Source organism: Mustela lutreola, chromosome 3 (assembly GCF_030435805.1).
Source record: "Mustela lutreola isolate mMusLut2 chromosome 3, mMusLut2.pri, whole genome shotgun sequence".
Classification (NCBI taxonomy): domain Eukaryota; kingdom Metazoa; phylum Chordata; class Mammalia; order Carnivora; family Mustelidae; genus Mustela; species Mustela lutreola.
The window spans coordinates 208,129,719-208,153,153 of record NC_081292.1 but is presented as its reverse complement, the minus strand read 5'-3'; the positions used below and the strand labels follow the sequence as shown (position 1 = coordinate 208,153,153).

The window sequence follows — 23,435 nt, the reverse complement described above, 5'->3', positions numbered from 1 at the left end:
AAAGACAACTATCATATGATCTCCCTGATATGAGGAAGTGGTGATACAACATGGAGGCTTAAGTGGGTAGAAGAAGAATAAATGAAACAAGATGGGATTGGGAGGGAGACAAACCATAAGTGACTCTTAATCTCACGAAACAAACTGAGGGTTGCCGGGGGGAGGGGGTTTGGGAGAAGGGGGTGGGATTATGGACATTGGGGAGGGTATGTGATTTGGTGAGTGCTGTGAAGTGTGTAAACCTGGTGATTCACAGACCTGTACCCCTGGGGATAAAAATATATGTTTATAAAAAAAAAAAAAAAAAAAAAAAAAAAAAGAAATCAAAGGCAGATTTTCCAGGGCAAAAAAAAAAAAAAAAAAAAAAAAAAAAATTGTAGTAAAATAGATATAACATAAAATTTACTATCTTAACCATTTTTAAGTGTATGGTTCACTGGCATTAAGTACTTTCCCTTTGCTATGAACCATCACCACTATCCATCTCTGGAAGTTTTTCCTCATCTCAAACTGATACTCTGGACCCATCAAACAATAACTCCTCCTTCTCCTCTTCCCCCGGCCTCACCAACCACCATTCTACTTTCTGTCTCTACAAATTTGGCTACTCTGGTTACCTCACATAAGTGGAATCATACAACATTTGTGCTTTTGAGTCCGGCTTTTATCACTTAGCATAATGTTTCCAAGGTTCATCCACATTGTAGAATGTACCAGAATTTCATTCCTTCTTACGGCTGGGTAATAGTCCCCAACCTCTTTTATTTGGGAAATAAATATAAAAACAGGGAAGTTTTGAACTAGAACAGACCATAGAAATCATCTCCTTCAAGCTCTGTGTCCCTCCTTTCCTTTCTTTTTTTATGTTTACAAAAATAAGGAACACAAGTCCCTTTCTGGGGGACCTGGGACACCTGGTTGGTTTAAGGCAAAGCAGAGCCCAAGAACCAGCTTTCTTATGGTCTAAACAAAAGCTCTTCATACCAGGAAGCCGAGGCACACAATAAAATGAGTTGGTGCCAAAGTAAGTGTTGCAGGTGTTCAGAAAAAAAGATGAAACTATTGAAAAATGTTACCTTTGAAAGGAAACATTGAGACAGATTTGAAGAGTATTAAGACTAGATTCTAATCAACAATTACCACAACTTGTATAAATTGTATCCTACTGGATAAGATTCTTTCTACAAGTCATACATCTGCTATCTTTTCCTTCTGCCTTGAAATATACATTATACATTACATTTGTATTCTTAAAAATATGTATTCTTCAGTTAAGATAGTTACACTGAATCTGCTATTTTTCATAGTCTGTGGGATTTGTGACACCAAGGTGGTTTTGAACACATCCTTGACCATGTATATAAACTCAGTTGAAATTCAGTAGAAAGAAAACTCTCTAAATGGATGGAGTTTCTGTTTAGTGAAAATGTTCCAAACTATGGAGAAGAGGCTAAAAAGGGATCACTATCAGATTTAAAAATATTTCTGAATGGAATGCTTTTTCATAGTTTTCAAATGAGTTCTGGAAACCTTTGCTTCTGCTGATGTGGAACACTACTTAGATAGGTGGGTTTGCATTTGCTCTTGTTGTTATTCCCAGCATTTAATTTGTGTTACAAAGAAGGCAATGTAAGTTGACCCTTTGCTGACCAAGGTCCATCATTCTTGGTTGCAATAGCCATAGGATTCCCTGTTCTACTTCTCAGTAACAAAGGGGACACAGAGCTGACTGGTGCACCTCCTGTTTCCTTAAACTGTCAGATAAAAATCAACTAAGTAGTGTTCCCTGTCCTCAATCTCGATCTCCTGAATCAAGATATCCTAGGGGAAAGTCTAAATATCTGTATTTTTTTAAGATTTTTTTTTTTACTTTTATTTATTTGACACACACATACAGAGAGAGAGAGAGAGAGAAAGAGAGAGAGGGACAGCAAGAGAGGGAGCACAAGAAGAGGGAGTGGGAGATGGAGAAACAGGCTTCCCGCTGAGCAGGGGGTAAGATGTGGGGCTTGATGTGGGGTTCGACCCCAGGACCCTGGGATCATGACCTGAGCTGAAAGCAGATGCTTAACCCCTGAGCCACCCAGACACCCCTGAATATCTATATTCTTAACAAGTGTCCCAAGGAGGTTTTGGTCTTCCTGATTTGGAAAATGCTGCTTCAGCACAAGATCCCGTTTGTAAGTTTCCAGAACATTGGAAACGGGACATTTTTGTGGTCTCTTGCTGTAAGCAGCACCAGGGAGCAAAAATATGGACCACTGTGGTGCACTAGCAGCCTTGATAGAGCTACAGTGAGACAGACTCATCATCTTAGAAGCAAGCAGACTGTATGTCAAGGGCACCTGAAGGTCAGGAAGGAGGGAGGGAGAAATGTGAAGGTTAAGTAGACCTGTACATCTATATCCCATATTTAACATCTTTTCTAACAAAACGAAATTAAACTTACTATTTTGGTCTTTAATCAACTACAGTAATCTTGTCGAGATAGGTCACCCTAGATGACAAGCGTCACTTCAGACTCTGAGCGGGCACACGGTATGCTTCAGGTGACAGTCATGCAGATATGGCTTCGGTTTGTTTCTGTAAGTGGGTGCAGGATACGTGCAGACGTGTACGTCAGTAAGTGTGGGCCCACGTGCCTAGTGGCGCCAGGTGATGCTGATAAAAGCCAAGTACAGTGAACAATACTGCGAGAACAAACTGTGTTCGCAGAGCTAAGAGCCCACACGTATCGAACACCTCTCACGCGTGTGCTGGAGTTATAGGAAACCACACGCACCTTTAAATCTCCTGCTAGGCAGAGCACAGATAAGCAAACCAATGTGCATGTGTCAGTGAGTCGGGCTAGAGATCGGCCTGCCTCTCTGCTCCCCCGGCCCAGGTGCGTGAGACAAAGGAAGGTCAGGGAGGGCTCCCGAAGGATCGAGCTGTTGAGCAGACTCCTCTCTCTCTCTCGCTCTCACTCTCTCTTTCCCTCCCTCTACACACATACTTTTTAAAATACTTAGCAAATTAGAAATACAGGAAAGTATGCAGGTTCTAAGTGCACAGCTTGATGAATTCGCAAAGTCAACCTACTCATGCAACTATCACTCAGACTCAGAATTACCAGTGCCTAAAAGCTGTTTCCTACCCCCCGTCAATAATTCCTCCTCCTTCTCCAAGGAGAGCCGCCATGGTGACCTCCTACACCATAAGTTAGTTTCACCTATTTTCTTTCTTTTTTTTTTTTTTTTTAAGATTTTATTTATTTGACAGATCACAAGTAGGCAGAGAGGCAGGCAGAGGGGCGGGGTGGGGGTGGGAGGGGAAGCAGGCTCCCCACTGAGCAGAGAGCCCGATGTGGGTTCCATCCCAGGACCCTGAGATCATGACCTGAACTGAAGGCAGAGGTTTAAAGCATTGAGCCACCCAGGTGCCCCTCACCTATTTTCAAACTTCAAATAAATTGAATTGGACAGTATACGCATATTTTGTGGCTCACTTTCGCTCAGCTGTTTCTGTGGGATTCTGTGGCCTATAGCACTAATTCATTCATTCCACCCCTGTCTGGTATCATCTTATGTGAACATGCCACACGTTATTTCACCTTCTTAGCCATGATTGTTTGCATTATTCTAGTGTTAGGTCATAACAAATCATGCTACTCATAAACATTCTTGTGCGCATCTTTTAACACATGCAGGAGTTTCTGTTCAATATATGTCTCCAGGGAAAATGATTTCCAACACCAACTTCACCAATTTCATTCCCACCCTGGTGTAGGAGTCTCATTGCTCCACATCCTCACCAAAACTCAAGATTTTTAGGCTTTACATTTGAAGGATTCCATCAGTTATCCATTGGCACCCTGCTGTGATTTTAAGTTGCATTTTCCTGATCACTAATGAGATAGACTGTCTTCCCATATGTTTGTTGGTCGTTTGAATATCATCTTTTATAAAGTTATCTGTTCAGATTTCTTGCCCATGAACTGATCATGGGAGCGTAAGTTAAACATCAGGCATAGAAGTCAGGGGACAGGCGTCATCAGGGGGAACAGCATTGACAATTAAGAACCCGCCCAGAGCAAGGGTGTAAATGGACAGACAGTGGGAAATCAATTACTAAATGCTAAACTTAGAACCTGTGGATTGATGACAGCAATATCAAACAGATCGAAGTAAAATAGCACCATAAGAGGACAGAAGGTCCCACACTGTACAACTTGATGGATCTGAGACATGTTAGACAGTCGAGTACCTGAAGGTTAAACATGGGTTATCCACTGGAAAGATAATTTCATTTCCAGCAACATAAAGGTCGTATTTAAATACCTAGTGATGCTTAAGGAATAGTTCCACTCTGGCCTGGGTAAAGGATAGTCATTTGCAAGTCCCCAGTGGGGTCAGGAGAGGCGACCTTTAGCGAGTTGCGGGCTAGGCCTTGCTGGCTGCTGGGATGAGCCGACGGACACCCCCGGCATCGTGTGGGGCACTTCTGCCCCCTTTCCCTTCCGCCAGAGCGGCCACCGCTGTCCATTGTACTAGTCCTTAGAGCAGCACAGAGTGTGGGCCAGAGCCCGAGGGGCCAAGTGCGCTTCCCCTGGCAACAGCCACGTGCGCTCCTCGGAGCCCCGGGCGGCCGCTCGTCGTGTGCCCGCCAGGGACACTCCCGACACCTGCAGCCCCGGACAGAGGCCACCACACACACCTTCTCGTCTGCACCCGGGTTTCTCCTGGGAGTCCAGCCTTCTCCCCCGGCCACAGCACTGTCCCGCAGGCCTGCCACATGGCAGCTTCACACTGTCCCTGCTCAGGGAACTGGGGGGAGGGGGGTTCCTTCCCGCGAAGAGGTGGGCTGTGTCCGAGCTATGGGTTAGGGTTCTCCGCGGGAAGAAGTGAGTGTCCTGCTTGCTTCCTCCCGAGAGGGCCCCGCTGTCCTGTCGAGGGCCCCATCCACGTCCACGTCTGTCACTGTGAGCAGAGAAGGGCATCGCCGGCCTCTGGCACGTCCGGCCTCTTCGCACAAGAATGGACACACTTGGCCCCCGAATCCACACAAACTATCCTGACAAAATGCCCCCCGACAGTATTTCGATCCTGCCAAGCACCCCACAGATGGTCTCCAGTGAGGCCAGAGTAGTCCTTCGGCCTCTGGGAGCCAAGTTTCCAGCCAGACGCCCAGAAACCGAAGTGGTCAGACCTGGCCCACATAAAGGAACCTGATTCTGGGTCATTCAGCGAATTACAAGTAGCTCCCAGCCTTTGGGATTTAATGGACTAGTAAATTCGCAGAAAAGATTTCGGAGACCCACATAAAGTTGCCAGCCTCTCATTTTCTCTGGTAAGGACTCGTGACTGTGGCTTCCATGAAGTTGTATTGAAAAGCCCTCGCTGTCAGTTGTGATCCAGTGTCTGCAAAGTTAGCGCTGGCTGCTTTTCCAGAAATGGCCTCATTCGATCTTCACAATGTTCTGGCTACCAAAGTATGTTCATATTACGGAGGAGGAGAGAGGCTCCGAGGGCGTAAGGAAATTACCTGATGCCGCACGGCTAGTTTATGGCCAAGCAAGACTGTGAGCCCACGTTTGTCTCCAGGAGCCTTTGTCTTCCCCACTATACTATTTATCACATTGGAAATATGTATGTACCATTCAAATGTCATTTTTTAAAGATGTATTTATTTGAGAGAGAGCAGAAGCTGGGGGAGAGGGAAAGGGACAAGCAGGTTCTCCGCTAAGCAAGGAGCCCGATGCGGGGCTCGATCCCAGCACCCTGAGATCATGACCCAGGCCAAGGGCAGATGCTGAACCGACTGAACCACCCAGGCGCCCCTCAAATGTGATATTTATTTCTTAATTTATTTTTAAGATTTTATTTATTTCAGAGAGAGAAAGCACAGGAAGGGGAGGGTCAGAAGGAGAAGCAGACTCTGCTGAACAGGAGCCCTATATGGGACTCCATCCCAGGACTCCAGGATCATGACCTGAGCCCAAGGCAGGCACTTAGCAAACTGAGCCATCCAGGCGCCCATCAAATGTGATTTTAAAAACAGTGCTGTCTTGATGAAATGACAGAATGATTAGAGATTAAAATTGAGTTTTGTCTGTGTAGAGAGATCTGGGCTTCCAGGAAAAGTCTTAAGAGCATTTTTTGCCCACTTCAATTTATCCAACATTTCTCCAACTAGAGATGAAAAATCCCACAAAAGCTAAAGAGACTATTTCTAACTGACGTTGTGATATACTTATGTTAACATACATTTGGTCTGAGATGGTGACGAATGTGACTTCTTTAAATCTGTTCTGATGAGGGGTGCCTGGGTGGCTCAGTCGCTTAAGCGTCTGCCCTTGGCTCAGGCCATGATCCAGGGTCCTAGGATGGAGCCCCGCACTGGGTTCCCTGCTCAATGGGGAGCCTCATTCTCCCTCTGCCTCTACTACTGCTTGTGTGTTTTCTCTCTCTCTCTCTCTCTGAAAAATAAACTCTTTAAAATAAAAATAAACCTGTTCTGATCAAATATGCCTTTAAATATGTTGTCACAAGTAAGGCTTATGAGAGGTTATTTCAGTGTTCGCTACATCATTAAAGATTTGGCTGTTAAAGTGAATGGCTCCTAGTAGGAAAGACTGACTCACAGAATTAAATTTATTGACCATATAAGTGGGGAAGAGAATCCCACTCCACTTCTGTTTGGCCAGAAAACAAAAGACAAAGGAATAGATTTTGTTGACATTTGCTAAAATTATCAAGGTCTCTCTTTAAAGGAGAGGTGTTAGGGAATAAGGTGTAGTTCCCCCAGATTTGTGTGTTGAATCCCTAACCCCCAGTGCCTCATGATGTGACTGTGTTTGGAGACAGGGCCTTCAAAGAGATGAGTAAGGTTAATGCGGTCATATAGGTGAGTCCTAACCAATCTGGTGTCTTTTTAAAAAGAGGAAGGGACGCCAGGAATGCTCGTGCACAGAGGAAGGGCTGTATGAGGACACAGCCATCTGCATGTCACAGAGAGAGGCTTCCAGAGAAACCAGACCTGCTGACACCTTGCTCTTAGAACTTCAGAGCTGTGAGAAAAGTAATTTCTGTTGGTTATAAGCCGCCCAGTCTGCGGGCGTTATGGCAGCGCTAGCGCACAGTGCAGGAGGCACTGGGTCTCGGGCAGGAGCCAAGCCAAGGCAGCCAGTTAAGAGAGACATCAGTAGACTATGATAGATGAGATTGTATTATCCAGGAAAGATGGTAAACCTCAAGGTTTACCTTGAGGATCAGGGGGAAAAAAGATTTTTTTAGGAAGGAAGTCCACGGTCAGGTAGTGATTTTTTTAAAATTTATTTTTTATTTATTTTCAGCATAACAGTATTCATTGTTTTTTCACCACACCCAGTGCTCCATGCAATCCGTGCCCTCTGTAATACCCACCACCTGGTACCCCAACCTCCCACCCCCCGCCCCTTCAAACCCCTCAGATTGTTTTTCAGAGTCCATAGTCTCTCATGGTTCACCTCCCCTTCCAATTTCCCCCAACTCCCTTCTCCTCTCTGACACCGCATGTCCTCCATGCTATTTGTTATGCTCCACAAATAAGTGAAACCATATGATAATTGACTCTCTCTGCTTGACTTATTTCACTCAGCAGAATCTCTTTTTAATAGTCTCTACTTTTTTGCTATAAAATGTACATTATAATAATATGCTTATGGTTATTTACCCAATAATGACTCCTCCCCTAACAGCTAAGAATTTGTGTAAGAATTTTATCGGCTAGAGTGCGGCGAACAGGGAGGGCTGCCAGGTCCCTGGGACTTGAATCTTTTCCCAGTCACTTCCTAGCGGGGTGACTTGGGGCAAACTACTTAACCCCCTCATCTTGGTTTCGTCATTTGTACAATAGAGATGGGAGAACCCTCCCATAAGGTGGTGTGAAAAGTAAATGACTAATACATATAAGTGCTGAGAAGTCTCCGCGTACAGGCAGCGCCGGGTGCACGCCGGCTGTTACTTTCACCTGGGCCTCTCTCCGCGCTCAGATGCTGGGTAGCGGAACCGTTCCGCCTCGTGGTTCCACAGGGATGTCTGCCAGCAGGTGCCAGCCCCCGCGGATCTGCCGGCGTGGTGGTAAAGAAAAATGAGCTGGCGGGGCGCCTGGGTGGCTCAGGGGGTTAAGCCTCTGCCTTCAGCTCAGGTCATGATCTCAGGGTCCTGGGATCGAGCCCTGCATCGGGTTCTCTCCTCGTTGGGAGGCCTGCTTCCCCCTCTCTCTCTGCCTGCCTCTCTGCCTGCTTGTGATCTCTCTCTCTATGTCTCGTAAATAAATAAAATCTTTAAAAAAAAAAATGAGCCATCCTGAAGAACAGCAGCTTTTAAATCTCCGTGTTTGACATCATCTCGGAGGCTGGCCAAACTGCAGATTCCCAGGCTCTGTCCCCAGAGATGCTGATGCACCGAGCGGGAGAGAGCCCAGGAATCTGTCCGTTTAGTGAGCCCCTTGATTAATTCTGACGCAGGTGGTTCTCTATTAAGAAATACTCATCAAAAACAATTTCTTCTGGATTCAAAGCTATTAAATTACGGTAAATGTAACTTACTAATCACGAGTCTATAATACATCTCATTAAAAGTATTTGAAATGTTTCAAAAATGAGTATGTAGACTTGCTTTTAAAAGTCATCTGAAAATGGGGCGTCCGGATGGCTCAGTTGCTTAAGCGTCTGTCTCGAGTTTGGCTCAGGTCGTGATCTCAGGGTCCCGAGACGGAGCCCTGCGCTGGGCTCAGTGTTCAGCGCGGGGTCTGCTCGGGAGTTTCCTGCCTCTTCCCTCCAGCACGCTCTTGTTTTCTCTCCCTCTCTCTCAAAAACAGATAAATCTTTTTAAGAAAATCATCTGAAAGATAGTTTCTGCAAGTGTTAGTGAGAGTTACGGATAAACCTGAAGAAATTGAGCATCGAATGCAGACCTCAGTTTCTCCACAACTTGAGCTACCCCCGGTTATCTCAGCCCAGCGGCCCCCTCAGGGTTATGGTCTTAACGAACTGAGTTGAGGACAGGTGGGGAGAGAGATGTGAAAGCAGCTTACAGAGAAGCAGGGAGAAGCAGGTTCGGTTCCTCTGGAGGAAATGGTTCATTCGGCCAGAAAGTAGCAGGTTATTGTGGGAATTAGTCAGAAAGCTTTGCATGCAGATAGTGATAGCCGTGAGAGGTATTTTTAGGGAGCCAGGACCCTGCGGAAAAATAGTGCTGGTCTCTATATGATGCTGGAGAGAAAGCTTCGCCCTACAGCAGCCCCGTGTGCCTATTAGTAAAGGAGGGTGTCTCGTTGTTATTCACTTTCCTTTTCTTACTGTTGAAGCTGAGTATGTTTTCTTACGGTGGTTAACCCGTAATCTTAAGAAAACAGCATTTGGGGGGCAAACGTCAGAAAAACCAGCTGTGACCATTCACAGTTAATTCCTAGAGTCCATTAAGGAGTTTATTTTTTATTTTATTTAATTAATTTATTTATTTATTTATTTATTTATTTAAGAGGGAGAGTGTTAAGAGAATAGAATAGAGAGCCTGGGCGTATGTGTAGGACTGACTCGGAGCCGTGCCGTTTAGTCTTGTGTAACCTGCAGAAGTTACCCAATCTCTCCAGGCTTTGCTTTCGTGACCGTAAAAGCAGGCTGACGCCTTCACAGTCGTTCTCACAGTGAGTGCGCGTGCTAGGCGGGTGCAAGCTCTCGATCAAGTGTGGCTGCTACTGAAAGATCGGAAAGGTCTCTGTCCTAATTACCCACCAGCAACGTGAAGGCGCGACAGCGCAGCCTCTGAGACGCCAGGACTGTTTAAGTCCCCGAGAGCCGCCTGCTTTCATTCAGTCGTTCAGCTTCTGTAGCGCCGCAGAGAGTGGGACTTTCCGTGTCTGCTTCAGAAGGAGGCGGCCGGGCGACGGGTTGGCTGCTAGCCCAGGAGTGGCCCCGGCTCTGACAGGGCCCAGCAGTGCTTGCTGGCCTGGTGCTCAGTGCGTTAGCAGGTCGGCCCCAAACCGACCAGCGAAATCCCCTTGCACTTCCCTCGTCTTCCCCAGAAGGACAGAAGGGGCCCCTGCAAGTGCCCCGACGCGGGTGGTCAGTCGTGCTCGTGTCCACCTGCCGGTCAGTGTCGGGGTGTCTCATGTCGGGTCTCCAAGACTCTGCTTCCATGCGAATTCGGTTCTTTGCACCATGGGTTTTTGAGACTAAACGTAATTTTGGAAGCTTTTAAACGGTGAGTTTCGAATGTCGAGCGCTACCTGGTCTTCCCAGCGAGGCGGTGACTGACTCGCGCGGGCTGTTCGGCCGGCGACGCGGGGACGGCCACGCGGGTGCTCCAGCGGTGCCAGCGCACCCTGACGTCCCGCCCTGAACCTTTCTCGTTCGCCTTCTCCCACTTTCCCAGCCGACGGCCCGGAGGGCGGCCGCCGCGAGGTCGGAGATGTCCGCGGTCCTGCGGGAGCTGCTGCGGGTCTCCGAGAAGGCGGCGGACATCGCCCGGGCGTGCCGGCAGCAGGAAGCCCTGTTCCAGCTGCTGATCGAAGAGAAGAAGGGGGGAGAGAAGAACAAGAAGTTCGCAGTGGACTTCAAGACGCTGGCGGACGTGCTGGTGCAGGAGGTGATCAAGCAGAGCGTGGAGGACAAGGTAAGGACGGTCACAGCCAAGGTGGCTGCAAATTATTTGCCTTGTGATTTTCTCACTAGAATAGCATACTCTCTCTCTCTCTTTTAAAGATTTTATTCATTTATTTGACAGAGAGCACCAATAGGCAGAGAGGCAGGCAGAGAGAGAGGGGGAAGCAGGCTCCCCGCTGAGCAGAGAGCCCGATGTGGGGCTCGATCCCAGGACCCTGAGATCATGACCTGAGCCGAAGGCAGAGGCTTAACCCACTGAGCCACCCGGGTGCCCCGCATACTCTCTCTTTTTCCTATCCTACCTCAGAATACTAGCACCTACGATTCTAATAAACAACTTGGGTTCTCTCCCGCCTTGTTTTGACTACAAAATTACTAAAAATGTTCACTGCAGAAGAAATTAAAAATACAGAAAAGCAAATACAGGGAAAAAAATTACCGTTCTGACAACTGAAGAGAAACATTTGGATATGGAGCTTTTATTTATTAATGAGTTTCTTTTTAATAAATAATATACATTCTCCAGAAAATAAGCAAAAATAAGAATCCTTAATCCTACCCCTAGAGAAAACCACAGCTATGTTTTACTAAATATTGGAAAGACATTTTCCTTCTATGCTTATTTGTGTGCATGGTACATAGAATTTATCTCAGCAGAAATGGGAACATTTATTGACTTCTTTTTTTTTAACTTGACATAAGATGTCTTACCTTCTTTTTTTTTTTTTTTAAGATATTTATTTATTTATTTATTTGACAGAGAAATACAGCAAGAGAGGGAACACAAGCAGAGGGAGTGGGTGAGGGAGAAGCAGGCCTCCATCAGAGCAGGGAGCCCATTTCGGAGCTTGATCCCAGGACCCTGGGATCATGACCTGAATATAAGGCAGATGCTTAACAACTGAGCCACCAGGCACCCATCATGTCCCACCTTCTGATGTAAACTTTTATCTAATGGCTGCCTCCGTTACAAGCTGGTACAGTCCTGAAGACTGAAAATCCCCCCCCTTTTTTTTAATTTTTAAATTTATTTTCAGCGTAACAGAATTCATTATTTTTGTACCACACCCAGTGCTCCATGCAATCTGTGCCCTCTCCAATACCCACCACCTGGTGAAAATCCCCTTTTATTGTAATAGAAAATCATTGTTTATAACTAACAATGATTGTGATTCTAGGTATCTTAAGCTGGCTGGGAAAAGAAACTACTCATAAGTAGTAATAACAAGTAATAACACCAGCAGATACTTATGAGTCCTTACTATGTGTCAGGCCCTTCTAAGGGCTTTAAATATATTGATTTATTTAACAATTCTAATAATTTTATGAGTTAAGAATTATTATTCCAATGTAATGGATGAGAAAAGGGAAGCACAGAGACGTTAAGTAACTTGCCCAAGGTTGCACAGCAAGTGAGTGGCAGGAACAACTTCTGAACACAGGCTGACTGGCTCGAGGGTTTGCGCTCTCTGCGATACTATGTTGCCTTTATATGATAATCTAATAATTACACATTTTTTTTTAAGATTTGGGAGGATAGAGCTTTATGCCAGAAAACACTACAAAATATTGGAATAACTTCTGTTGAAATCCTCAAAATATTCGGAATCATACGGAATCATTTAAGTGAATTATTGACCATGGGCAGGAAGAGATAATAAATGGTCCCTTGAAATCTCTACAAACTACTCTTTGTCATGCCCTTTAGTATCTAGCTCCAATAAACAAGGTAAATTTATTTTTGTTACTTATCAAGGTAGTCGGATACTAGGGATGGTTGAGCACTTGAATTAGAAACTGCTCATTAACCTGTATTAGTTAATATTTGCCCCAAAGCCCTGTGACAAGCTCAGCACTTGTTCAATCCTAAAGTATACGCCGGGACCTGTGAACAAAGAAACGATGTTCACTTTCGGCTCACTAAGACCTGTTTCATGACCCTTCTATCCTGTAACCTCAGAAGGTCCTTAAGGCTTGGGAGTGGAGCCGCAGCCCCTGCTGAATGGGCTCATTGGCAGCCTCTGGTGACGCGCACTGTTCTTCAGAAGAGGGAAAAACAACAAGTGGTTGTGAGCACTGTTAAAATTATTGGCCATCTGCAAATGACTGAGTTCAAATATCTGAAGCATTTCCTTGCTTTTGTTCCCTGAGAACATCACACATATCATAATTCAGCACATGGAGAAAAATTCTCTTTACTACAGAGAGGCTCAGAAGCAAAATAGGTCTGAAAGCTTCCTGGTTATACAGATGTGAGTGAAGTTTCTTACTTAGCTCCTTTTTTTTTTTTTCATTCTATGTTGATGCATTAATTATCAAAGTCTTTCCCTTCTGTTTTTGCTATAGTGCCTTCCTTGCTGATGTCCAAGGACACCTCCCACAGGTGTAGAGAACACCTGAAAATGAGAGCAAACGCTAATGTTATCCTCTAAACTTAATTAGCAATCGTCTTAAATACTTGGGCAATGCCATTAACCCACATAAGTTGGGGTGTTGAAGAGCAGCAGTTAAAATACCTCCTTTGTAAATACACTAGTTCTATGGCCCTGAGAGGGAAGGATGAAGTGTCCAAGATCCGGCAAGCTCGGAAGCAGACGTCTGCTATGATGGGGACTTCCTGGAGGGGAGGGGGAGCAGGAAAACGTTAGGAAATTAAGTACTGAACCATGCTGACTTCACTGTTTATACTAGGATTGATGTCTGGAATTGTAAATTTTTTTTTTTTAAGATTTTATTTATTCATCTGAGATAGAGAGAGCATGGGCGGGGGAGAGGCAGAGGGAGAGGGAGAAAGAAGCAGGCTCCCAGCTGAGCCAGGAGCCCGACACGGGGATCAATCCCAGGACCCCAGGATCATGACCTGAGCCAGAGACAGACGCTTAACCATCTGAGCCACCTGGTGCTCACATTGTAAATTTCTGAATTTCCGATCAAGTTGTGCTACTTGATTTGAAGCACAAAGTGAAAATACAGTCAGAATTGACCATGTATGTGGGATTTGAGGGGATTTTCTGTCTGTTTTTGTTTTGTCTTTATTTTGTTTTTTGGTTTCTTTGTCATACTCTGAATCATTCAGTTTCCAGGCTTGGGAAAAAAAGTTTTGGGAGAAGAATCGAATGAGTTCACCAATGATTTGGGTAAGTAGAAGAATTTGAATGTATTTTTATAACCTAATTATCATAGGTATTCTAATTTTCAACAACATCATGAAATAAATGAATGGGAGCCTTTCATGTAAATAACATATTTGAATGTTAAGCTTCTTTCAGCACCTCAGAATATCATGCCTTTTAAGTTAGAGAGAGGTAGTATCTTGGAATTATTGAGCAAGTCCATGTGTATTCTTTTAGATATAAATCTGTAGCTTTTTAAAAAAAAATGTTATTTATTTATTTGACAGAGATTACAAGTAGGCAGAGAGGCAGGCAGAGAGAGGGGGAAGCAGGCTCCCTGCTGAGCAGAGAGCCCGATGAGGGGCGATCCCAGGACCCTGAGATCATGACCTGAGCCAAAGGCAGAGGCTTTAACCCACTGAGCCACCCGGGCGCCCCAAATCTGTAGCTCTTAAGATAATATATTATCATATTTGGAGAAGTTCATGGCCCTTTGAAAATCTAAGCGAAGTTACAAATGCTCTCAGGAAGGTGCACACATGGACCATTTTAGGTCCAAATTTTAAGCCCATTCATGGACCTGCTGGGAAGTCCACAGACCACGCCTGAGAATCGAGAGAGGCCCCATCTCTGAAATACTGCGTGTTCTTGAGCAAAGAAAACTTGTTCACCTCATTGGTTCTCTGGTCTCAGAACCTCTGTAAAAGGAGTTGAGTTAAACAAAAGGTTCCTTTTAGCACCAAATTTTAACTCTTCTTTGATTAGTTTCCTGTGGGCCAGATTCTCCATCGAGGCACCTCCCCATTTCCCCGATGGCAGGAGACAAATATCAAAATCTCTGATCTTTACAGCAAAACAAATTATTTTAAGTTTGCCTGGCTGTTTTGTTTGTTTAATGGTAGAAGATTAAAATAGTGAACTTTATCATTGATCCTGTGACCCATAGTTAAACATCTAGAGGCACAGTTGCAAAGGAAAAAACGAATTTCTGGATTAACCTGGAAGATTGTCTCCTTCATGGCTGTGTATTGCGATGCAGTTCGTTCTGTGACACTCAGAGAAATCTCATTGAGATTTCTACTCTTAAGGATAAAAAAATCTGTGACTAATAAGAAACAGGATAAAGGAGGATTAAAAAGATAATCTGTGACTAACGAATAAGACCTCCAATGCTTGAAATCCTGCGTTCGGCTACCTCAAAACCAGTTATTTTATTCTTCCACTTATCTAGAATTTTAGGGACAAAAAGTCATTGCACATGCACGTTCCCGAGAACCCGAGGGGAGAAGGGGTCAGCATGCGGGGGCAGAGAAGTGGGAGCAAGGGCGGGGGAGGCGAGTGCAGGCCGGAGCCGAGCGCGGACGTTTGCAGAAGGAGTTTGCATTTTGCAACGTGATGGGAATTCAGTGGAGAATTGGAAGCAAGAGGAGTGACGGGAGAGGATTTTCTCCTTAGATGGATCCCGTGGCTTTTCCTGATCCCCGAGTCCCGGCTTGGTTACGTGGCAGTGATTAGCCTTAACATTCCCCAACTTCAGCAGTTTAATGTTATTTGAATTTAACTTCACTAAATGCAATGGAAGGTTTCCTGCTGATTCGGAGCATCACTGTGATAGATTCTTACTGTGCTCCCCAACCCGACTGAGCACCCGAGTTCCCTGGGTCGTCCGCACTGGGCTGTGAAAGGAGCCTGAGGTCCCGAGTGTCTGACACGCTCTCGGGGATGAAGCCGGCTAGTCCCCGAACTGGCCGGGGTAGCTGGGAGTTCTCACTTACCTACCACGGGAGTGCCATGTCTTCTGAGTTTTATAAGTTTATCTTCACCACTGCCGTCACTTTCTGCGGCTGTTCATTCGCCTGTTTTTCCAGCCTCTTCCGTTACTTTTGGTCGGAGCTGGAAACCAGAGTAACCAAGGGTGTAAGAAGCATGTTTAAGAGGGGCTGGATTGGGTAACTTGGGTCACCGGGAGCCAGAAGCTTCCATCCCGATTCCCAGTGGGGCTCACAGAGGAGAGCTAGTCCTGCGTGTCCTGTCCCATCACACAGTTTGCCACATGTGATGACAAGCCGCGCTCATCTACTGTACTGAGTGGAAACAGTTTTTGGTTAAAAGCAGTATCCTGGAGGGAGGCAGAAGCACTTGTAGTGCTGATAAAAGCTCTTCCTTCCCATAATACATCCATCCATTAACAGGCTGACTGATACATATTAAGAAGCAAAAGGCAAAAAACATAAATATCATCAAGGACTGAGGGTTCAGGGGTTCTTAAGTGGTTCATGAGCCCCTTAGATTGGATGCAGAATTGTGTGCGTGTGCCCACGGGGACATTTTTGTAGGAAGACAACATTTTTGATACTGGGAACCCATCCCTCACTTCCTATTAGGTATATGCATGACTTGTGCGCAGCTGTGACCTTGGCAGCCCCCTGGGGTGACTCTGGCAGTCAGCGGGGTCAGGACCACGCATATGAATGTGTCGCCCTCACCTGCTCTGAGTGCGTGGCCTCTGCCCCTTCCCATCCCTGTGGTTCTTCTCCCCGGAAACTCTGGAAATGTGGCGGCTCAGTTTGTCTTCACTCTAGGAGAGAAGATGATCGTGAGGCTGTGTCCAACAGAGGAGGAGACAGCCGAGCTCCTCAGCAGGGTCCTTGGTGGCAACAAGTTGGCTTCTGAAGCGTTAGCCAGGGTTGTTCATCAGGACGTCACCTTTGGCGACCCGGCTCTGGACGCAGTGGAGGTCGACATTCCGCAGGACACCCTGGGGATCTGGGTGGACCCCATAGGTAAGCCGCAGGGGGGTGCCTGCTTTCATGTGTCCTCAGCGGTCCCTTGGTCGGGGGAGGCTTGGAAATATGAGAACGGAGCATGGGACTGAACTGTCCCCGCAGTCTGTGACGTTTTAAGGCTGGGAAATGAACAGTGAGGAGTTGAGGCGTGTGTGTGACGTGCTGTTGCACATGCAGGTGCATTTGTGACATCTCAGGAGCGGGTGTGTATCTGTGTGTGTCTGGGGGGTGCACACTCGCACATGCGTGCACCCATAATGCGGAGTTAACTCCTCTTTGGGAGACTGTGGGGCCAGGCCAGCAGGACAGCAGAGTGACCGAGCCGTCCGGGTCCCTGGCAAGCGCACCTGCCGGTTCAAGGATGCTCCTCTCCGCATCGCAGATGGGTCCCACGTGCGCACACAGTCCAGATTGTCAGGGCTTTAAAGAGCCACCCAAATCCCGGTTTTAAGCGATACCTCCCAGTTTTTAACCACTGACTGCTGACTCAGTCCAACAAGCAAACAGCTGGAACCACTGTGCAGATGAAGCAAAACGTGGCGAATGGGACGTGGTCCCTTCATGAGTCTCGCGGTCTCCACCATCACCGTCCAGGTCGTGGTGGTGCTAGAGCCCTACCCCGCGCTCCGTGCTGCAAACCCACATGTCTGCTTCAGTGCTGCTGTGTGTGCAGCCCTGGCTGTCGGCAGAAGCTCTCCTTCTTCATTCGCACCTGCCTGGCACCTCCCACGCACCACAGCTGGGGCCACTCGCAGGCTAATGCCCATCGTCCCGTCATTCAGGGGCACTAGTGCCGCATCCCCAAGGTGCCTTTAGTCATCAGGAGTTGTGGCATGTTCATCAGTGGATTCCGCTGGCAGACTAAAAATCCTTCCCAAAATCGTTTATCACTTAATGGTAAATTACCATGAGTTGAGGTTTCTGAGGGACCGTCTCCCATTTCTTGGTTCTCACCTGAGTTGATTCTGTTAGCCAGCTATGTGGATTTTTCTGCAACCCACACCCTTCACCGGGTGTGAACTCACCAGGTGTTGGCAGTCAGTTGCTGGCATGTGTGTCTTTTTTTTTTTTTTAAAGATTTTATTTATTTATTTGACAGAGATCACAAGTAGACGGAGAGAGAGGCAAGCAGAGAGAGAGAGAGAGAGAGGGAAGCAGGCTTCCCGCTGAGCAGAGAGCCCAATGTGGGACTCAATCCCAGGACCCTGAGATCATGACCTGAGCTGAAGGCAGAGGCTTAACCCACTGAGCCACCCAGGTGCCCAGGCATGTGTGTCTTTTAAGGAGAAACCTGGTTCCTTGGCTTTTCTTCACAGGAGCACCATCCGTTTCTTCCGTTTGTGCCACCATCACTGTCTCTTTCCTTCTTTGAGGGACCAAAAAACATCATAAAAATTTAAAAAATTAGGTAATTCCACCCTTGAGAGCTTTCTGGAAGGAGATTTTTCCCATCCATCCATATTATACTTTGCCCTCTGGTTGGTAAGAGCTCTAAGGAATCCCACCAGTTATCCTGAGTCATTAGCTTTGAAGTGCTTTTGACCTGTGAGGATATTTGAGTGCTTATCATAGACAAGGTACGGGGTTAGACACCACAGGAACTATAGGCATGTCCTCTCCCTTTACGACTTCCCGTAGGGCTGGGGAAAGTGGAACTCAAGTATCTTAAACATGAAGCACAAGAGGTCAGAGAACAAGTCAATACAAGTGACACCCAAAGGTAACACATGATTGATTACTCTCCGTCTGTTCAGCTGCTGTAACAAAATACCACGGACTAGGTGGCTCAGAAACTTCTTTCTCAAAGTTCTGAAAGCTGGCAAGTCCAAGATCAAGGTGCTAGTGTGGTAAGACGAGGATCCTCTTTCTGCTTCGTAGCCGGCAGCTTCTTGCCATGTCCTTGCATAGCACAGGGGATGAAGGATGTCCCAAGAGCCTCCTTCATAAGGCAATAATTACATGACTAAGGGTTCCACCCTCCTGCCTTAAGTACGCGCCAAAGGCCTCACTGACTAATCCTATCCTCTTTGAGGGGTTAGAATTTTGGGAGGCCACATTCAGACCACAGCCGTCACCAAATTAGTGGGAAGACAGAAATGATACAGGACAGACTTTATGGATGTATCCATCATTATTTTTGAAATAATTCCTGCCTGAATCCAAACAAATCTGCTTCATTTTTTTCAGATTCCACTTACCAGTACATAAAAGGTTCTGCGGACATTAAATCCAACCAAGGAATCTTCCCCAGTGGACTTCAATGTGTCACCATTTTAATTGGTGTCTATGACCTACATACAGGGGTGCCCCTAATGGGAGTCATCAACCAACCTTTTGTATCCCAAGACCTAAACACCCTCAGGTAAAAGAGGAGTATTTCTGGTATATGGTGGTTTGGGGAAGTCATACCCTCAGCTTTGCGTATTTTAGTCGGAATGGTCCCTTGACATGACATTACCATGACTTGGTACCCTGAGGTGCTCCTACTAAAGTCTGCAGGTTTGAATTAAAATTCTTTTTTTTTTTTCAATCTTGGGTTAAATATAATTTTGGTGGGGGCTAGGCACAGGCTGACAGACTTTGTTTTAAAAGAAAGTTTGTCTTGGAGAAAGCTTAGTTTGGCCTTCAGAATATAGCAATCCTGTTCCCTGTTTTCTAGAATCATTCAAAACGAGATTGCTAGAACAGTGGTAACAGTCTTCTACTACATTTGAAACAAGGTAGATGCTATCCCTATACAGCCAAGTCAAACATTTAGGCAATTTTAGAAGAAATTCAAAACAAATACGAAAAGTATCCAATCAAAAGGTGAGTAGGTATGGCCAGGATTAGACCCTGACCATGGGGCACCCTCCCTACAAATCCTGCCTCTCCCCCCTCCCTTTGGCACGGACTCTGGCCCAGAGCCCGGAGATGGCCAGGCTGTCTGTGCCACTGCTCCACAGCCTGTACGTGGGTAGACCCAGCACGTGGCACAGTCCAGATGGAAATAAGTGGCTTTTCTCCTGTGGTTTCTGTTTTGAAACGGCCCTATTTTTCCATGTCTGTAGGACTACACATTTTTACTGAACTTTGACTTGCTTCATGCCACTAAGATTTATTCTTTTTTTTTTTTTTAAGATTTTATGTGTTTATTTGACAGACAGAGAGAGAGATCACAAGGAGGCAGAGAGGCAGGCAGAGAGAGAGGAGGAAGCAGGCTCCCTGCTGAGCAGAGAGCCCAATGTAGGGCTCGATCCCAGGACCCTGAGATCATGACCTGAGCCGAAGGCAGAGGCTTAACCCACTGAGCCACCTGGGCACCCGAGATTTATTCCTTAATGAACATAAACTACACCTCTGCAATCTTGACTTTTTCTTCCCCTCTACCCTGCCTTCTTTCAAACTGAAAACATGACTCTGGTATCTTCAAAGGATTATTAAGAATTAAAAAGATCTGGGACTGGAGGCAGACATACCTGTGGCCTAGAAATGGCTGACACAGTAGTCAGCGGTGCCGATTCCGGAGTGAGGGTTTCTGGATTTCCGTGCAGAGCCCAGCACTGACCAACGCACTCACAGCTCTGTTCCCTGAGGCCTGCTCCACTCTCTGTAAACAGCACATCGACCGACACGCTACAATAAGTTAAACACGGAGACAGAGGGCTGTTGGTGGTGGCGTGGCCACAGAGGACGAGTCCCTCTTTCTTGGTGTTAAAGCCAAAGTGGGGCAGATGACTGAGACGCTGAGAAGGGCCCAGCAAGCGAAGAAAAACCAGTAAGGATGTAAAAGATTTGCAGGTTGAAAAGAGAGATAGTTGATCTGCTCATTTTGTTCCCGATTTAACTTTAAATGCCAAAAGTGGTGAATGAAATTCTGCTGTGTTCCTGGAGGCCGGAAATCCCAGAGATATTTTCCCGTTGCCCGAGATCACATCTCAAGCCCGCAGCAAGGGCGCGTGCATGGCTCAGCTGAGGAAGCGTCTGCCTGCGGCTCAGGTCAGGATCTCAGGCGCCGGCACAGGAGCCCGAGTGCCCCCCCCAACCCCCATCACGCTCCTCTCTCTCTGCCCTTCTCCCCTGTTCTCGCTCTTTCACACTCTTGCTCTCTCAAATCATAAGTAAAATCTGAAAAACAAAACCCCCAGCATTCCTGACCTGCAGCGACCCGGCAGCCAGAGGCATAAGAAGTACTTTTACAAAGGAATGAGCTACTTGCTCTCTGTTTCTAGGCTTCGGGGCACCGAGACTCGCTGCGTTGTCATTAGGTTGGAAAACAACGTAAGTAATACAGACGAGTGTGACAGGCTTCCTCTCCCAACTGAAAAGCTGTCTTCCACAGGTGGAAAGGACAGTGCTACTGGGGCCTTTCTTACGAGGGGACCAACCTCCATTCGCTTCAGCTTCCCGACCCCAAAAGAAAGAGTAGTGACACGCAGAGCCGAGGGACGGAAGACGCCGGCTCGGAGGGCGAGTGCCCGCACGGGCTTTCAGCCGTCATCAGCACGAGTGAGAAGGACAGCGTCAGAGCCGCCGTGGCGCGTGTGTGTGGCGAGCGCGTGTTCCCGGCGGCCGGGGCCGGCTACAAGAGCCTCTGCGTTGTCCAAGGCCTGGCTGACCTGTACATCTTCTCGGACGACACCACGTTCAAGTGGGACTCGTGCGCCGCTCACGCCATCCTGCGGGCCCTGGGCGGGGGGATGGTGGATTTCAGCCGGTGCCTGCGGGCGCCCTCCGGGCCGGCGCGCGACTGGCCGCAGCTGCTGTACCACGCGGGAGACGAAGGGGCCGCCGGCGTGGATCGCTGGGCCCACAAGGGCGGACTGGTGGCCTACAGGTCCCAGAAGCAGCTGGAGACGTTCCTGAGCCTCCTCATCCCCAACCTCGCCCCCGAGGATGCGCGCACGTAGCCAACTCTGTCCTCTTGTGCGCTTCAGAACCCAACCGTGAAGCAGTGTCCCGAGTCTCATACCTTTGGGAGACAGCATCCTCCTGTTGATGGCCAGGCTTCTCCCCCGTCTTCTGAGGAGCATTTTCCCCATGATGTGTCCGTAGGATGTTCGTCGCGGTGAATGAACCATGTCCCCGCGGCAGCTACACAGCTGGGCGGGCTTTCAGCCGCGGTGTTGTGCCATTCGTGCCGCCTGAAACACTTCAGTAAAAACCCAAAGGAAGATTCCGGCTGCCTTAGTATCTCTCCTCTAAGCATCTAAATCACGCGTAGAATGTCGCTGAAATATTCGGGAGAACGTAAGAAAAAGCTGTGCTTGGGTTCTGTTTCCTGTCCTGAAGGGAAAATCTGCAGCTTTAGCCTTTGCCAGAACATTTAGAACCTTGAATCTGATGCATAATTTAGCCAAGTTCACGTACATTCAGTCTCCTTCTGCTTAAAAGAATCATAGCCTGGAGCACTGTGTGTCCCTCCTCCTCTCGCTCACAGCCTCTCGCACACAGTGTGTGTGCACGCACGCACACACACACACACACACACACACACAAATATTCTCTAATCCTAATATCCTCATAGACACGCTCCATTTCTATCACCAAGGCAGACGGGGATGAAGAGGTTTCTGCAATTCTTGCAGTTTTTAAATTTCAAAAACCGGGGTAGAGCTAAACATAGGCAGTCCTCGTGTTTACTGGAGTCCGGCAGGATGTCCTTTGAGGGGAAGGTGGACCTCTTTTCCTGTTCTGAGCAGCCTTGGTAAAGACCCAGGCCCCCATCCGGAGGGATGAACGCTCAGCTCTGATTTCTTCCTGTCTTGCGCCCTCTGGGGGCCAAAGGGTATTTCTGGAGCATTTTCTATTTCTCTGTATTTACAAACGAATGAAAATGACAAACTGTTTTTGATAGTCTGGCGTTGCAAACAGCAGATTCAATAATTATTGATAATCGAGTTATAGCATTTAAAGCCATCGTTGTGTTTTGTGACAGATTGTTGGCTCTCGAGCTATATATTCTAAGGCTTTACAGTGTTCTCTTAAAGGTTGATTTTAAATAAAAGTGAGCTCATTCTTCACAAACCGCATTAAAAACGAAAGCCCAGAAACTAGCCCTGCTCCCTGATATGCGCCAGAATGGAGATATGGAATATGTTACAGGAAAAACATTTATTGTCCACATGAACATTTTAGAGCATGTAAATTTTCAATAAAATACAGTGAAAACAGTTCTCTTCAGTGTGATCTGAACAAAGCAGTTTATCAATTTATGAGACAAGAAAAGCAAGGAAATCATGTCTATTCTGTTAATATCCATTATGCATGTCCCCTGCCCATGTGCAGGGAAACCAAGGTCCTTTCTTCAGGGTGCATCTGAGAATGAGTCTGCAGTTTCTCCTGCAGGAACTACACCGATGGGAGCATGATCTCTAGTGTCGATTTCTTTAGAAGAAAAATCTTAAAAATGCTTGCAAAGTGATCTGAGGACATATTCTGGATTTAAATTTTTTCCCTCTATTTTTACAATTGTCTCATGCTCTATTTTTTTAAAACTCACCTTTATCAGGGTGCCTGGCTGGCTCAGTCAGTGGGGAGATGTGAGTCTTGATCTTGGGATTGTGAGTTTGAGCCCCATGTCAGGTATAGAGATTACTTAAAAAAATAATAAAGTCTAAGAAAAAAAAAAAGGACACACCTTTATCAACCCTTTCCAAAGCCTTTAATTCTTCGTTTTCAAAATCATGTTCCATCATGTTATATGTAATCTATTGAAAGTACACTCCGAATATACAGTTTGGGAAGTAGTCAGCAACTCTCGACAAGCACACAACTCACTTGACAGGAACGGGAGTAGGGAGCAGTGATGGAGGGAATGCCAGAGGAGCCTGTGGGCCATGAGGGTCAGGTCTCGGTGCATTAGCCACTGTGGTTTACAGGAGACCAGAGAGACGAATCTGCCAGTCACTTACAGGGAGGTTGGTAAGA

The 23,435-nt window shown here is 46.6% G+C and overlaps 1 protein-coding gene across 3 annotated transcripts in view; it reads left to right on the top strand.

Moving 5' to 3' along the window:
• INPP1 (inositol polyphosphate-1-phosphatase) overlaps positions 1-22,681 on the top strand; it is a 29,665-nt gene extending 6,984 nt beyond the window's left edge. The window contains exons 2-6 of one of the 3 annotated variants that reach the window (XM_059168579.1): positions 10,398-10,637; positions 13,704-13,764; positions 16,323-16,523; positions 18,714-18,888; positions 20,738-22,681. In XM_059168579.1, the coding sequence (XP_059024562.1) occupies positions 10,398-10,637; positions 13,704-13,764; positions 16,323-16,523; positions 18,714-18,888; positions 20,738-21,371 (1,311 nt within the window). In that variant the 3' untranslated portion in view covers positions 21,372-22,681. The remainder of the gene's footprint in view (positions 1-10,397; positions 10,638-13,703; positions 13,765-16,322; positions 16,524-18,713; positions 18,889-20,737) is intronic. The other 2 variants (XM_059168580.1, XM_059168581.1) reach the window with 2 other exon arrangements.
• The last annotated feature ends 754 nt before the right edge of the window (positions 22,682-23,435 follow it).